The sequence below is a fragment of the Quercus robur genome, chromosome 2, assembly GCF_932294415.1.
Source record: "Quercus robur chromosome 2, dhQueRobu3.1, whole genome shotgun sequence".
Taxonomy (NCBI): domain Eukaryota; kingdom Viridiplantae; phylum Streptophyta; class Magnoliopsida; order Fagales; family Fagaceae; genus Quercus; species Quercus robur.
This window is the reverse complement of record NC_065535.1, coordinates 80965302-80981430: the sequence shown is the minus strand read 5'-3', so window position 1 is coordinate 80981430 and position 16129 is coordinate 80965302. Positions and strand designations below refer to the sequence as shown.

The 16129-nt window shown below is 33.4% G+C and overlaps 1 protein-coding gene across 1 annotated transcript; it reads right to left on the bottom strand.

Moving 5' to 3' along the window:
* Positions 1 to 10691: 10691 nt before the first annotated feature.
* Positions 10692 to 15914, bottom strand: LOC126715276 (tRNA (guanine(37)-N1)-methyltransferase 2). The gene is made up of 11 exons (XM_050415809.1): positions 15578 to 15914; positions 15392 to 15489; positions 14719 to 14823; positions 14020 to 14082; positions 13763 to 13836; positions 12916 to 13441; positions 12708 to 12827; positions 12347 to 12505; positions 11934 to 12040; positions 11589 to 11663; positions 10692 to 11201 (listed from the first exon to the last, which is right to left on the bottom strand). The coding sequence occupies exons 1-11, from the start codon at positions 15670 to 15672 to the stop codon at positions 11115 to 11117; spliced, it is 1509 nt and encodes a 502-aa protein (XP_050271766.1). The 5' UTR covers positions 15673 to 15914; the 3' UTR covers positions 10692 to 11114.
* Positions 15915 to 16129: the final 215 nt, after the last annotated feature.

Genomic DNA, 16129 nt, shown 5'->3' with positions numbered 1-16129 from the left:
TGTTGATTTTGTGAGAGTATAAAATTTTGATTTGGTTTTCAAATCCGTTGTTAATTGATGTTGTAAATAAATTAAAGGTCAATAAGAAGAAATTTCATGCTACAATATCTCAAGCATATAAGTTTCAGAGTTGGATCAAGTAATTGAAATATTCAAAATATCTTTTTAATTGGAGTGGAAGATTTCAGTTCCCAACAAAAGCTCGAGGTTGAGTTTTATTCAAGTGGAGGGGTGTAATGTGGGACAATATATAAGATTTAATTTTTATGTTTGTTAATTTTTGAATTTTTATGTAATTTTCATTATTTTAGTATTTAAGATTTGTTTAAGGCTTCCCTAGTCAAATTAGAGTTTTATTATGGTATATCAATTATGATAATTTTTGACTTGCATGATAAGTTTCCTTGAGCCTTTAATAGATAGGCCTTCAATATGTAGAACAAACATTCTTAATTCAGAGTTTCAGACTTAAGAATATCAATAATATTTCTAAAGAGGTTTTTTTCCCTAGTGGATTCCAAGTTTTTCTTGTGGATTCAAGAAAAGCTTATGAATATAAGGGTTTTGTAAAGCTAGAATAAGATATAGTCTCTTATTGTGTTTCCGTTATGCATCAATAATACAATATAAACATCATATCATTATCTTTTTCAAGTACAATTAAATTATATTCAATCAATATTTCAATTTAGTTAGAAAACTTATGATACATCATCTAAAGACGTTTAGGTTAATTTATCTTATAACTAAACAACACCTAAGAAATATATATGGCAACTCTGACTAATCTGTTGAGTATTCATAGTTAACAAAATAAAAAATAAAATTGGAACTAAAGATTATATTTTTTTGTTATTGTTGCACTTGTACCAAACCACAACACCTTAGCTTATTTCGGAGAGGGAAAACACAACTTTAGCTTATTTTAGAGTGGGATACTAACGGGGTTTTCGCAACCCCTAATATGCACCGTTAGTGGAGCAAATACCATCACCTAATGATGAAAATTTAAGTCATATTTTCCAAGCACATCAATATTCTCACTCTTTCAAAGACAGAGAAGTCTAGATTACTAAAATAAAAAAAGGTAATACAGCTAGTTCAGTTTGTGTAATCAATGTGTGGTTGTTATTTATTTATTTTTTTTGCATCAAGCACAAGCAACATACAATGAAACAAAGCACAAACATACAATGTAAACTTTACAAACTTTTTAGTTTTTAGGCTAAACTCTTTCCTCTTTTTCTTCTACTAACTTTGCCTCTCTTCTTTCCTTCTTCCTTCTAACTTTCTTAGAGAAGTAACAAAACCAAATTCTCCATTATGAGAAAATTGAGTAATATTAGTATGCCAAAACTTAGGTATAATTGTTTAGATATTGTATCATAAGTTTTCTAATTAAGTTTAAAAATATAGTTGCATTGACAACACAAACGGATGATTAAATTCAATTTCAGTTGGTATTTGAATATAATTTAAGAAAATAAAATACAACACTTAAAAAACTGTACCTATGTTTTATCTTATCACTACACCACAAGGCCTTAACTTAGAAGAGTGGGAGAATTACAAGTTCACAAGGCCTCAGCTTATTTTCAAAGTGAGACTATAGAGATAGATCCCAACATACCAACGTAGTTTCAACCAGTGATATGCACCGTTAGTGGATCAAACATCAATAATCTCACTCTTTACAAAGAAAGAAAAACTCTATCACTTGATTATTAAAACAAAGAAAAAAGAAAGGAGAAAAGTATCACGTAGTCATTAAAAGAAATGGAGAAACTATCACTTAATTGCAAAGATTAGTGGTAAGGAGTATGAAAAAAAATGAAGATGATTCTATTATTCCAATTATTTATACAATTAAAAAAAAAAGAAAGAAAAGGAATGGGAGCGTTTGTTACACAATGGTAATACATCCAATTTTTTGAACTCAAATAATGTTTCCGGCTGATGAAAAATATAAAATATTTTCTGGAGAATTGCATTCTTGAAAATATATAAAAAATATTTGATGCGCTCTTGGAAGTGTTATGGAAAATAAATTTTTTACTATTTTTCTCACATTTTCTTAGCTTTGAAGCACATACAATATAAAAAAATGAAAATTTTAGATTAAAAAAAAATGTGATCGGGGACAAGTGGTAGGGGCGGCCACCGATGACAATAGTTTGGCCATTGGAGATCGGGAACATTAGTAGGGGGCGGTGGTTGCAAGTGGCAAATGGTGATGAGGGGTGGAGGTTCGGTTGATAAGCTTTTGGTAAGGTGGAAAATAGTTTACGAAAAGTAAAAGTGTAAACCAATTTCTGTCATAAGCGTTTTTATTTTACGGTTAATTAGAAAACAATTTCCAGTTGACCAACATTTTCTGTCCCACTAATCACCCATAAATACATAAATTTTTTTTCCAAGAATCAATTTTCGTTGAACCAAAAACAACTCACAATTTCAATTCAAAAAATGTGTATATAACATGGGGTGTGTGTGTGTGTGTCAGGTTTTATCCAAAATGAAAATTCTGCTAGTTTAGTCTCAAAAAGAAATAATAATAAGTGGTTGTTCACTTTTTCTTTTTATCTTTTTAGAGAGAGGAAGATTCCCCTCTCCACCAATTTTTTTTTTAGGGACCTCCCCGTCAAGTTATTAAGTCCTAAACTTATGTATAATTTTTTTTAGTATTATGCTTTAAATTCTTTAATTAAATTCAAACATATCGCATTATCAATAATACAACAGTATCACTATCATTTTTCTCAAGTTAATTAAAAAATAATAATTCAACCAATATTTGAATCTAATTAGCTAGAAACATTAAGATACAACACCTAAAAATGTAGAGCTTAACAAGGGGGTGCTCTTTTTTTTTTCTTTTTCTTTTTTTGGCATCAAGCACAATAGCAGCATTTGTTTTTATAGAACATAGAATTGAATACAAACATACAATGCAAACTACAAAAACCTTTTAGGCTAAACTTTTCCGTCCTTTTCTTCTACTAACTTTGCTTCCTTCCTTCCTTCTTTCTTTCTTTCTTATAGAAACTTTTCTCACAAGAAGTAAGAAAACCATTTTTTATGGCAAAAGTGAGTAATATTAGTATGGGAAAAACTTAGGTAAGTTGTCTAATTAAATTCTAAGATATAGCTGTATTGATAGCATAATATAAACTTTGTTAAGGATAATATATGAAATTCTATTTCAGTCAGTATTTGAATATAATTTAAGAACATAAGATATAACACTTAAGAAATTATACCTATATTTTTATTCTATCGCTACACCACGAGGCCTTAGCATGGAAGAGTGAGAAAATTAAAACTTCACAAGGCCTTAGCTTATTTTTAGAGTGAGACTATAGAGATAGATCCCAACATGCAAACGTAGTTGGCAATCGGTGATATGCAACATTAGAGAATCAAACATCATCATCTAATGATAAATATTGAAGTACATCAATAATCTCACTCTTTATGACCAAAAAGAAAAAACTCTCACTTGATTATTAAAGCAAAAAAAGGAGAAAAGTATCACGTAGTTATTAAAAAAAGGAGGAAACTATCACTTAATTGCAAAGATTAGTGGTAAGGACCAAGGAGTACTAAAAGGACAAATGAAATAACTGGTAGGAAATGGAAACGGAAGACTTGCTATCGTTGCTCAAGTCAAGTTGAAACACGTACCATTGACCACTGCATGATGAGAATTAAAGAGAATCCTCCAAAAAATTGCATTGACAACACATCAAAGCCTATTGATTTTGTGAGAGTATAAAATTTTGATTTGGTTTTCAAATCCGTTGTTAATTGATGTTGTAAATAAATTAAAGGTCAATAAGAAGAAATTTCATGCTACAATATCTCAAGGATATAAGTTTCAAAGTTGGATCAAGTTATTGAAATATTCAAAATATCTTTTTAATTGGAGTGGAAGATTTTAGTTAAGGTTGTCCATGGGTCAGGCCGGGTCAATTTTGGACCCAACTCGGACTCGACCCGCCGGCGTCGGGTGGAGGAACCCGGACTCGACCCGTTGGAAAAATCGGTCGAGTCAGTTTTGGGTGAGGTGAATGTCAGTCGGGTCGGGCAGGTCGCTAGAATAAAGAAAGCATCAAAATTTGAAAAAAAAAGTCGCCGGAATCTGGAAATATTCGCCGGATTCTACATTTTCTTGCAGGATTTTGCATTTTTTGGCTAAAAATTGCTGGGATTTGGCCGGATCTACTCGAATCTAAGCTTGATATCGCCGGATCTCCTTGAATCTAAGCTCGATCTTACCAAATACGGTCGAGGTCTTGCCAGATCTCCTCGAATCTAAGCTTGATCTTGCCGGAGTTGGCCAGATTTGTAAATAACATCGGTCGGGTCGGGTGGCTCGAGTTTTGGAGAAGAAAACCGCCACTCAACCCACTGGCGTTGGGTCTTGGGCGCGGAAACCCATAACCGACTGATAGGAGCGTCGGTTCTGGCTGAAATCAGGTGGACATCGGGCGATTTGGTCAGTCCGGCAGGTGTGGGTCGGGTCTGGACACCCCTAATTTCAGTTCCCAGCAAAAGCTTGAAGTTGAGTTTTATTCAAGTGGAGGGGTGTGATGTGGGACAATATATAAGATTTAATTTTTATGTTTGTTAATTTTTGTATTTTTATGTAATTTTCATTATTTTAGTATTTAAGATTTGTTTAAGGCTTCCCTAGTCAAATTAGAGTTTTATTATGGTATATCAATTATGATAATTTTTTACTTGCAAAATAAGTTTCCTTGAGCCTTTAATAGATAGGCCTTCAATATGTAGAATAAATGTTCATAATTCAGAGTTTCAAACTTAAGAATATCAATAATATTTTCTAAAGAGGTTTTTCTTCCTAGTGGATTCTAAGTTTTTCTTGTGGATTCAAGAAAAGCTTATGGATTTAAGGGTTTTGTAAAGCTAGAGTAAGATATAGTCTCTTATTGTGTTTCTGTTATGCATCAAGAATACAATATAAACATCATATCATTATCTTTCTCAAGTACAATTAAATTATATTCAATCAATATTTCAATTTAGTTAGAAAACTTATGATACATCATCTAAAGACGTCTAGGTTAATTTACCTTATAACTAAACAACACCTAAGAAATATATATGGTAACTCTTACTAATCTATTGAAAAATAAAAGGAACTAAAGATTATGTTGTTTTGTTATTGTTGCACTTGTATCAAACCAAAGCACCTTAGCTTATTTCGGAGAGGGAAAACACAACTTTAGCTTATTTTAAAGTGGGATACTAATGGGGTTTTGGCAACCCCGTGATATGCACCGTTAGTGGAGCAAACATCATAACCTAATGATGAAAACTTAAGTCATATTTTCCAAGCACATCAGTAATCTCACTCTTTCAAAGATAGTGAAGTCTAGATTATTAAAATAAAGGAAAATGTTAACGTATGCCTTTAGGGATTGATTAACAATCCATTTTAGGAAAGTTTTGACATAACTTTTATGGAAAATGAAAAAAACTATCAAAATATTAATTGCTTTTTTTCTTTTCCCATAAAAACTTTTTTTAACCGAATTGTTAATCAATACTCTAAGAGCACTCGTTAACATAACCCTAAAATAAAAAAGGTAATACGGCTAGTTCACTTTGTGTAATCAATACATGGTTGTTAATTTTTTTTTTTTTTTTTTTGGCAACAAGCACAAGTAGCATACAATGAAACAAAGAATTGAGCACAAACATACAATGTAAACTTTACAAACTTTTTAGTTTTTAGGCTAAACTCTTTCCTCTTTTTCTTCTACTAACTTTGCCTCCCTTCTTTCCTTTTTCCTTCTAACTTTCTTAGAGAAGTAACAAAACCAAATTCTCCATTATGAGAAAATTGAGTAATATTAGTATGCCAAAACTTAGGTATAATTGTTTAGATATTGTATCATAAGTTTTCTAATTAAGTTTAAAAATATAGTTGCATTGACAACACAAACGGATGATTAAATTCAATTTCAGTTAGTATTTGAATATAATTTAAGAAAATAAAATACAACACTTAAAAAACTGTACTTATGTTTTATCTTATCACTACATCACAAGGCCTTAACTTAGAAGAGTGAGAGAATTACAAGTTCACAAGGCCTTAGCTTATTTTCAGAGTGAGACTATAGAGATAGACCCCAACATATCAACGTAGTTTCAACCAGTGATATGCGCCGTTAGTGGATCAAATATCAACCAGTGATATGCGCCGTTAGTGGCCTTAACTCTATCACTTGATTATTAAAACAAAGAAAAAAGAAAGGAGAAAAGCATCACGTAGTCATTAAAAGAAATGGAGAAACTATCACTTAATTGCAAAGATTAGTGGTAAGGAGTATGAAAAGGACAAATCACGAAACTCGTAGGAAAATGGAAACGCAAGACTGGAAGTTGCTATCGTTGCTCAACTCAACTCAAGTTGAAACACCAATGACCAACCACTGCATGACGAGCATTAAAGACAATCATCCAAAAAAGCCCAACTTTCCAACCCCAAATCCACGTGTCTCATTCTTATTTGCCCGTGAGCTCACTACTTTTTATTTTTTTATTTTAACAAAGTGAGCTTACCACTTTTATTATCTTCACAAAAAATAGGCATCTCAGCTGTAGTGCAATACAAAGAAAAAGGATACTGGATAAGCTCTAAATTAAAGGAAATGCTACATTCACAGCTTGCATTTCGTGCTTCCCAAGTTTCTATTTGTGCATAGATGCCACATAATAAGCCAAAATAAATTTGGGTTGAGATCTGATATCCATGAAAGTTGCCTCTTTTGAGTGGACAAAAATAAAGTTAGTGTACTTTGATAATCCACAAAACAAATTTGAATCGACTCCTACTTATTAGGGAAGTGTCCTTACTCATTTCGTAGGAACCTGCAAGGAACCAAAAAGAAAAGTGGAAAAAAGATGATAGATATTCTGCTGCATTATCCAAAAGTTAATTGGTTCTTTAAGATCAATATTTATTGTTATTGCGTTCACATGACTGAGGCCACTTATAAAGCACATCCGCGTGTAACTCTTGGTCAAACAGTCAAACTATATACAGTTTGATAAGGGCGGCTTTACATTAAGGCCAGGGGGTTCACAGGGGGTTCAAATGAACCCCCTGACCTGGCCCAAACAAAAATTTTATATATAAATTTTTTTTTTTTTTTTTTCATTTTGACCCTTAAAATAAAAATTTGAACACCCTAATCCTAAATTTTGTTTCAACTCAATTGAAAAAAGTTCGAAACTTGAATATGATCATCTTAATTTTAATTTCACAATATTTTTACAATAATATGAGGCAAATTGTAACTGCTTTTTATCTGGATCCACAGTAAACAAATTTTTTTTAATCTACTTTTAACAATTGACCACCTAGATTTTGTTGTGGAATTTTTTTGAAAGTATTGTGTCAGTTTCAAAAATTTTGCTTATTCATTAAAAAAAATTATATATATATGAATATTCTTTCCATGATTTTGGCTTACTTTACAGTTAATAACGAAGTAAAGTTGTTTTTCCTTACACTTTTCTTCTTTATTAATAAAAAAAATTACACCACTGTTACAACCAACACATCTGTACAAATTTATATCTATATCTGTAATTTTTTCCTCATTTTCTTTATCTCAGTTTCTCCCTTCTATTTTTTTCTTAGTTTTTCTTTTTATCTCCAATTCAAAGAGAGAAACTATGTCTATGTGTATGTTTAAGAAGTCATCCACTTCAAACGCAAAAACTTATATCAATTACTATTTTATTTTTTTAGTTTCACATTTACTCCTAGTCCTACTCCTAAGTGTGTTACTAGTCTTCTCCTTCTTTATCATATATTTTTATATAATTGATATTACATATAAATATAATAAGTTATTATTAACTTGACAAAAATGTATGATTAGTAATTTAATTATATAAGTTTATGCATTCAATAGTTGTTGTCTTACCTATTTTATAACAGTTTTATACTATTGTATAATATAGTAATATTGTATACTAAATTATATTTAGAATATTATTTTAAATTATTGTATATAATATGGAAGTTTATCTATACAAAAAAAGATTAATCATTTAATTTTTTACTCACTCCTCATGACAAATGACAAATTCCTAACTTTGCCATTGCTGACCCACTAGAAAAAAATCCTGGAGTCACCACTGTTGATAATCAATCACTGACCAAAAATATAGATTATAGATCCCCACTTGATTTGAATAATTAACAGTTCTATTTTAGCTTCGCAGACAAAGCAAATGGCCTTTAAGGACTATTACGAAGAAGAAAAAGGGGTACAAGTGAAAGACTCTTATAGGTCATATCGATGTTTTTATAAACTTTTTTTTTGTAACAAGTTGCATCTATATATGGAAATATTTTTTCTTTTCTCTCTCTTTTTTAATGTCTTGTGTGACACAACAATGTATTCTTAGCAATTTAGAAAAGCAGTTTCAATCAAACCACACCTTTTTAAAAAATATATCTGTGGGGCCAGAGAATTTGTGACCCCGGCCCACTAGGCATTAGGGCCCAAGGCCCGCGCCGAGGAGAGACGTTGCCGAGAACATGCAACGAAAGTCCAAACGGCCTAGAAATGCAGCCGAGGACAATCCTGTCCTCGGCATTCCGAAACCTAGAAGGGAAGAATGGCACGCCATCAAAGGCAGCCCCCAAAGCGCTCCCAGAAGAAAGGACGAGTACAATAGGACTCGCATGGGGGTACAGTGTGGGAGCGGTTTAAGGAAAAACTGTCACCTCCGCATTGAATGCACCAACAAACGTCCTGGCCACATTAATGGGAAAAGACCCCTGTATAGTGTGGTTTCGGTTATTGCAACTAACAGAAAGTGGAGGAAGGCGGTTGATGGGACAAGCACTTGAGTAGCTACCTGACTGATCAACAGATGGAAGGTCAGGATCAACTGAGAGGGACTATATAATGTAAGAATTCGTCCACAGGAAGGGAAGGGGAAGAAACCTAGCACAAAAGGGGTAATAAGAATATTAAACTCCTTGGACGAGGTCCAATGACCGGAGCCACTCAGGTCGTGCCAAAGAGAAAGTCTTCTTGGACAAGCTCAGTTCATCTTTGTGCAATCATCATGAACACCATAACTAACTACTGTCTAAGAACCAAGGCCTAGCCTTTTAGCCCACTCTCTATAAATTTATTGTTTGGACATTTTAACGTTCGAACCCAATAAACCAATTTGGGGTCGTTACCAATTGAGTCCTTATAATATCTTTTAATTTTTTTTATTAAGTGCAAATTTTTTTTTTTTTTTTTCAGAAAGCTCATTTTCAAAAAGTTAAAAAAACAAGTGGTAAACATATACTTACTTGTAGATCACCATAGAACAAACACCCCATATTCAAAATTACCGATCATAAAAAATAATTACTTATTATTAATTTATACCAACTGCACATCTTATCAGATATTTTATCATCTTTCTTTAAAGGAGAAAAAGGAAATAGTGTTTCTTTAAAGGGGAAAAATGATCCAGTGTTTTCACTACACGCAGTAGGGCACTCACAACATGGGGAGCCTCTACTCTCTAAGATACCCTCTCCTTTATAGGATTGGAATTGAAAGACAAGGTTCTTGCTATCATTTACACCATAATTACTTCAAAGACCCCCTCCACATTGGATTTATTCGTTATTATATTTTTCTATTTTGGCAAACATAATTTTTGGTCCTTAAAGTTTGTTCCATTTTTCGATTTGATCATAGAACTTTTGAGTAACTATCAAATCGCTGATGTTTGTTAAATAATCCAATTTGATCCTTAAAAGTGTCTTATTCCCAAATTTGTTAACCTAGAATTTCAAAATTTTATAAAATGATTACCCCATTTCTTTTCTTTTTATATTCTTATATTTTTCCAACATTTTCTCGTCAATAAACATAGAATATAGAAAAATACAACAAATTCTTTTCTATTTTTCTTGAAGAATAAGGCAAAGCAAGTAGCTTTACAAAATGATTGCCTCTCTTTTAAGTTTTCGGGTGTGTTTGAATACCATTTATTTGCTAAAAACTGAAAATTTATTACTGAAAACACTGTAGTAAAATAATTTTTAAAAGTGTGAATAGTGCCGTTAAACCCAAAAATGCATTGGTATGCGCATTTTTGTGTTTTTTACTGGGTCGTGAATAGTACCGTAAAACCCAACAAAAAACGCAAACGTTGGAAACGCCCACTAGCCGCTATCCAAACTCACGCTTAATTTGGTGAGCAATGCATGGGGAAGTTTCCTTTCCTTGGGCCACACTACATGCTCCATTAGCTCTGCCTTTTGGGCAAGCATTCTTTTATCTTATTTTATTTTGCAGAGGCAAGCCTACAAGCTCCTACTTTTCAGCCTTTTCGGCAAAGTCTACTTGCTGCTTGATTAGAAAGCAACAAGGGTTCTGTTGATAAAAAAAGAAAGAAAGCAACAAGGGGTGCATAATTCAAGTCCGTACCTAAAAACCCCATTGCTTCAGTAGTTGGATATCCTCAACTAATTACATGGCCATATTGGGGGGAATGAAATCTCTCCGAACTCTATGGCTGCGACCAGTGCAGGTCACGTGAATATCTTCAGAAGTTTTAATTGCTAATTTGAAACTTTAGGGACCACCAGTACTGTTTCCATTCTTTTTCTCCTCTAATGGATCCATTCATCCCAACAACAAAATAAACTTTTTAAGATATAGACTACATAATCCTGCTTTAAGGCTAGAGAACAACGAGCTACTTTGCCCCAAAGAATGAAAAGATTAATTGGACTCAGTCGACCTAGGTTTGAACTTGGTCATTCTTTGCCCACCCGATTGCATGTCCCATAAGACCTAATTTTTACAATGAAAAACATGAATTTTAATCTATCAACCAAGTGCATCATACTGCTTCAAACTTTGGACTCGGGAACGCTGCATATCTCAGATCATGCTTGGCTTTCCCTGCTGTTCAATTTTTCCTCTAATTCTTCCTTTGTATGTTAGGTTAGAGCTCTAAATCATGCCCCATTAAAGCTGGTGGACAAATATTTGGTCTAATGACTCTAATCCAACCAAGAAGCCTCTGCATTATATGAGAGCTTATCACTATCCAGCAGCGGAATGAATGATAGTATCAGTGTCATCTTCATTGAAGCAAGCTTCTGGCAGCCTAAAACTTAGGCAAAACATTGCCTGCATGGTAAAGCAATGTATGTAAGAAAATAAAAATAACCTTCCTTTGTTTACCCCAAAAATAAATAAATAAATAAAATAGAGGGGAAAAAAGGGACATGAAGGCATGATTGTGTTAATGGAGTAAAAAAAAAAAGTTGATATAAAAATGGGATAAAACATAAGTACTATTACTTAGCTGTTATACCTCAGGTTTCCCAATCAAATTTAATCATGTGACCGCTTTGACAAATACAGCACAAACAGTGTCATCTTCTCTCAAGGACAATAAAATTCAAGAATGTGGCTCATTGTCAAAACAACCACATGGTTGAATTTAATTTAGGAACCTAGGCTACAGTGCCTAAGAAGCTGTACCTAATTTTAGTCCTAAAAAAATATTGATACCTTGTTTGGAGCCACATCCCTAACCCTATGAAATATTGGATCTTGTATACTGGCATTCAAGGCAGACTCTGCCTCCTGCAACATAGTTGTAAAATCATTTAAATCATAATACAAAAGTGTTAAAAAAATAATGAGAACTTAAACTGAAATGGAAATGTTCAGTGGGATCTAGATAAAATAGCGGATTGGGAGAGCCCAATGTGATAAGAGCAGTGCCCCTAGGGCCCCACTCCAACCACATCATGGAATACCGTATGTCTAACCATCAGAAGGTCAGAGAACTTGATATTACCAAGCGAAAAGACTTAACAGGAATTAACAGTAGTCAATCCAGAAAAAACTTACTGAAACTATAAATTCTTCAGATTCATTTGCCCGCATGAAGCAATAGCAGTGAATCCAAGGAAGAGGCCCATTCCAAAATTTCCTCTTGATTATGCCACTAAATACATCTAAAGGAAAATCCAAAGTCAGTTAATAAATCTTACTGGCTATGAAACAAAATTCAAGAGAATGAATACAAAGAAATATATAACAAAGTTCTAACAATAGAAATGTCTGAAATGACAAAAATAAAGCTGTATCTAGCATTTGATAGCATTTATACTCTGGTCTTCTAAATTCTAAGAATGAAGACGACAAAATGATATGCCGAAAAATATACCAATCAAACCAAAAAAGGATATTTAGTTATTTACCCAATAGAACAAACGGTCAAATGATCCATTATAGAGATGATTGGTGCAAGGGAATCTTACCTAGAAATTGGAGAGCAGAAGCAGGTAGGTTCATAATCACATGATCAATATGCTCCCAAGGCTTGGCATTTGACATCTCAGAGCCCCTCATCCTCTTATTTGTGCTTCCTTTTCTTCGACCAGCTCCAGAGGTACCAGTTCCATCAGCACTCCCATTCACTGTGGAAGAAAATACAAAGTAAAAACATAGCTATTAAATATATAGATTGCTGACATATTAATAAAGGCCTTTTCATTTTTTTGGCTAGGCAACAGGTAAATTGCATATGCATCTAGCTCCAGCATTGAAGATACATGAAACAATGAGAGACTACAATGCATCAAATTTAGTAATGGCCCAAAGCCATAGAGTATATGATACCTTCTTGACTATTACTTGAAGGTCTTTTTACTGCAGATACAGGTGTATCTGCTTTCCTACTTGAACCTTGTGCACACTCCAGATTACTTGTAACATTATCTGGTACTTCCTTCGCCTCAACTGCAGGAAGTAGAAGATATGAGTAAAACCATATAGTAACACGGCACACCTACAGGGAGATTGAAAATATATTTTACACAAACAGCACCAGTTCGCTGCCCATTTTCTGACTTTGATTCTTCGTTTGCCTGTATCTCATATTCCTCACAAGTTCTCCCCTGGGGAACATCAAGTTCGGTGTTAAACTCACTATCTGGCACTGCCATCATTTGTAAAATAAAATTTCTTGCATCCATATTGTATGCACGAACAAGATCATCAACTTTGTTGATTTCTGCATTGATCTTCAGATAACGAACGCTATCTGGATTTAAGTCATTTGCAAACACTACACATCCTTTCTGTGCTGCTGGAATAGCAAAGGGACCAACACCAGCAAACATGTCACAAATTGCCTCCCCTGCTCGGAACTGAGAAACCAGCCTCATGTGTTCGTGTTCCAACCTTGAATTCCAATAGACCAATCCATAGTCAAGCTTAAAAGTTGCCCCATATTGCTTCACTTCAGTAACCATATCATTTTGTCCCGCAAGAATTTCAAACTTTGGCACACGGAACTCATTTGTAATTGTACCAACTTTATTGACAACAGTTTTGATTCTTGGACAATTTTTCTGCAGATACATATCATTGATTAAAATATTAAAAAATACAGACACAAAGTCTCAGGTGAAAACTACAAATGGTTGAATGAAAAATACTGAAAATTTTCACAACTACGATGACATACAAAAAAAAATGGTTGCCCAATGAGAGACAACAAGAATAAACAAAGGAAAAATAAAAACTGACAACGTTAAATGCAGAAGCATTTCAAAGGGACAAAGAATCCTCTAAAATAAAGAAAATGCCAAATCCATTGTATGGATTCAACAGCAGTCCATGAATAAAGAACAAAAGCAAAGTCTATTTAAAGTCCAGAAGTGAAAACATACATCATAGATAACCCTTGCAATAACATCCTTGTAAGGAAGTAATTCCTCGTGTATATTCAGATGAGCAATGTGACCTGTATAGGTATGAAGAGATACGTTCATCTTCAGTGATCAGAAAAGGAGTAAACAGGAAATATATGATTAGCAAGACAAACCAAGCAGTGTGTTGAATGCAGTAAGGTAACTAGTAAGCGACATCGACGACCACATATAATGACTAGCAAAAAAATAAATTATGACATAAACTGAATACTTACCTATTGTTTCAAATGATGAAGGCACCTCCACTCCAGGAGGTAGAATCTGCTTTAATACATGATCTATAAGCAAAAGAACAAGTCAGAAAGTTGTTCATTAGTCAACACACTGTATAAAGTTGGAATGGAAAAAAAAATCAATATTATGAAGATCTCCAAGTAGTTTAATACATAATCCTCAGTGCCTAAGCCTACACAGAGACACGGTTTCTGACTTATTAAAAACATAAATAAAGATATAGTGTACCAAACACAGTTTCCCTTGCCCAAATTTTGGACATGTGGATGTCCTTAAATATGTGTTCATGAGAATTTAACAGGTTTGAAATATTCATCAGAACATACATTTGATTTTGCCCACACATGAGAAGGACCCATAGACAGTTAAAAGAAATGTAACCATTCCCGAACAGAGAATACTTTATATTCTCAAGAATCACATTGAAAATATTGATTTACCAGATATTGCTTTATTTTCTTAAAAATATATATTTTAAAAAATAATTATAATATAGTCCTTTGGAAGCTTGCATTTGCAAATTGCAAACAATATTTGCAGTAGTAAGGCTTATTAATTTAATTTTAGATTCTCCAGCCAATCTCTCAAGGTTTAAGTACTGAAATTGATCAAAAAAGAGATAAATAACAAAGAAGGGGAAAAAAACAATATTTCCGTATATTTTGCACAAAATTACACACCTGCACTCCAATAGGAATACCCAAGTGTCAGCGAATAGGGAACTACTTCAATCTTGCACGAACTTTTCAGTTCATCAAGTTTACTGTCTGGAATATCACATAAATCTGCCCCATAGGAGAAAAAGGTTCTATCATTAACAGATAAGCAAGTCCAGTTAAACACTACACATTACATAGTCTCCTAACATAAGTGACTAAATACCAAAGGACCACAAGTCCATTACTAAATTCAGGCTCATCTTCATAAATTCAAGCTATAAAAAAAAAAAAACAAAAAAAAAAACCCAGAAACAAGAACTGGAGGGACACACTTCAAGAACACGATGGCCTACCAGTCAGGCTTTGTAACTCCTCATGCCAACACACACAAATGTGTTTGTAAAAGTTAGTACACTTGGCTACTAAGCGAAAGCAAAATCAAGGCATCTTCGTATATTGAAGCTCAACTAAACTCCTTTACCATAAAGGTTCTACCATATGATATAAACACATTTGATATACAAAAATACTAGGCAAGCATATAAAATTTCAACATCCTAGTCTTCTAAACTTCACAGCAGAACACTATTATCATTTGCTCTAATGTAAAAGTACGAATTGTTCCATCAATATTCACAAAAACTCAAAATCGAGACCAATTCATTAAATTTCACCGTTTCTTAAATATTCTTACCAGGATTCTGAACCTTTTCAGACAATATGAGGTAACGGTTTTTGTCACAAGTTGGATCTTCCGTAATAGGTTTAATTCGAGCCTTGTCAAGCAAATACCTGCCATAACAACATTTTTTTACAAATCCAAATCCCCAACCAAAACAAAAATGGTAAAAAATATATAGTAGTAGCAGAGAAGGCATACCCGTTTAGAATTCGAGTGGCCACTTTGCAAAGCTCGCGAGGGATTCGAAGTGCCCATAGATTCAGGTGCACATCAAACTTGCTTTCATCCAACATTTGCTTTGCGTTATAAGATCGAATAAAATGAGAGTGAATATAAAACCCTGATAAAACCCTAAACCCTAGGGGTTACAATGTAAAGCTTGAAATTAAAAAGTAATAATAAATGCAAGTGCGGAACTTGATAAGAGGACCGACAGGATACGAGGATTAGCAACTATTGCAGCAGCTAGAGATTTTGCAAATGGAGAGGATCCGTTATTCCTCTATAACGTGGTGTGCGGCTTTTCTAGTTAACGGTTTAAACACACAACTTCTGCATTTTGTGTGAAGAAAATTAGAGAATGAATTGGGCTAAATTCTAATCTAAGCCCAATAATCAATTTCAAGCCCATTTAATAGTAGTGGGTTAATTACTTAATTCTGCTTATTCAAGCTTGGATTAAAAGCCCAATTTTGTTATAAGGGAATGAATTTGAAAAATGTGGCAATTATAGTCCTCTTTAAAAAATCT

Coding starts and splice junctions, on each gene's coding strand:
- LOC126715276 (XM_050415809.1), bottom strand. CDS start 15,672: ATGTTGGATGAAAGCAAGTTTGATGTGCACCTGAATCTATGGGCACTT. Junction 13,837..14,019: donor TTCATCATTTGAAACAATAG/GTAAGTATTCAG, acceptor ATACCTATACAG/GTCACATTGCTCATCTGAAT. Junction 12,506..12,707: donor TTCAAGTAATAGTCAAGAAG/GTATCATATACT, acceptor TTTCTTCCACAG/TGAATGGGAGTGCTGATGGA.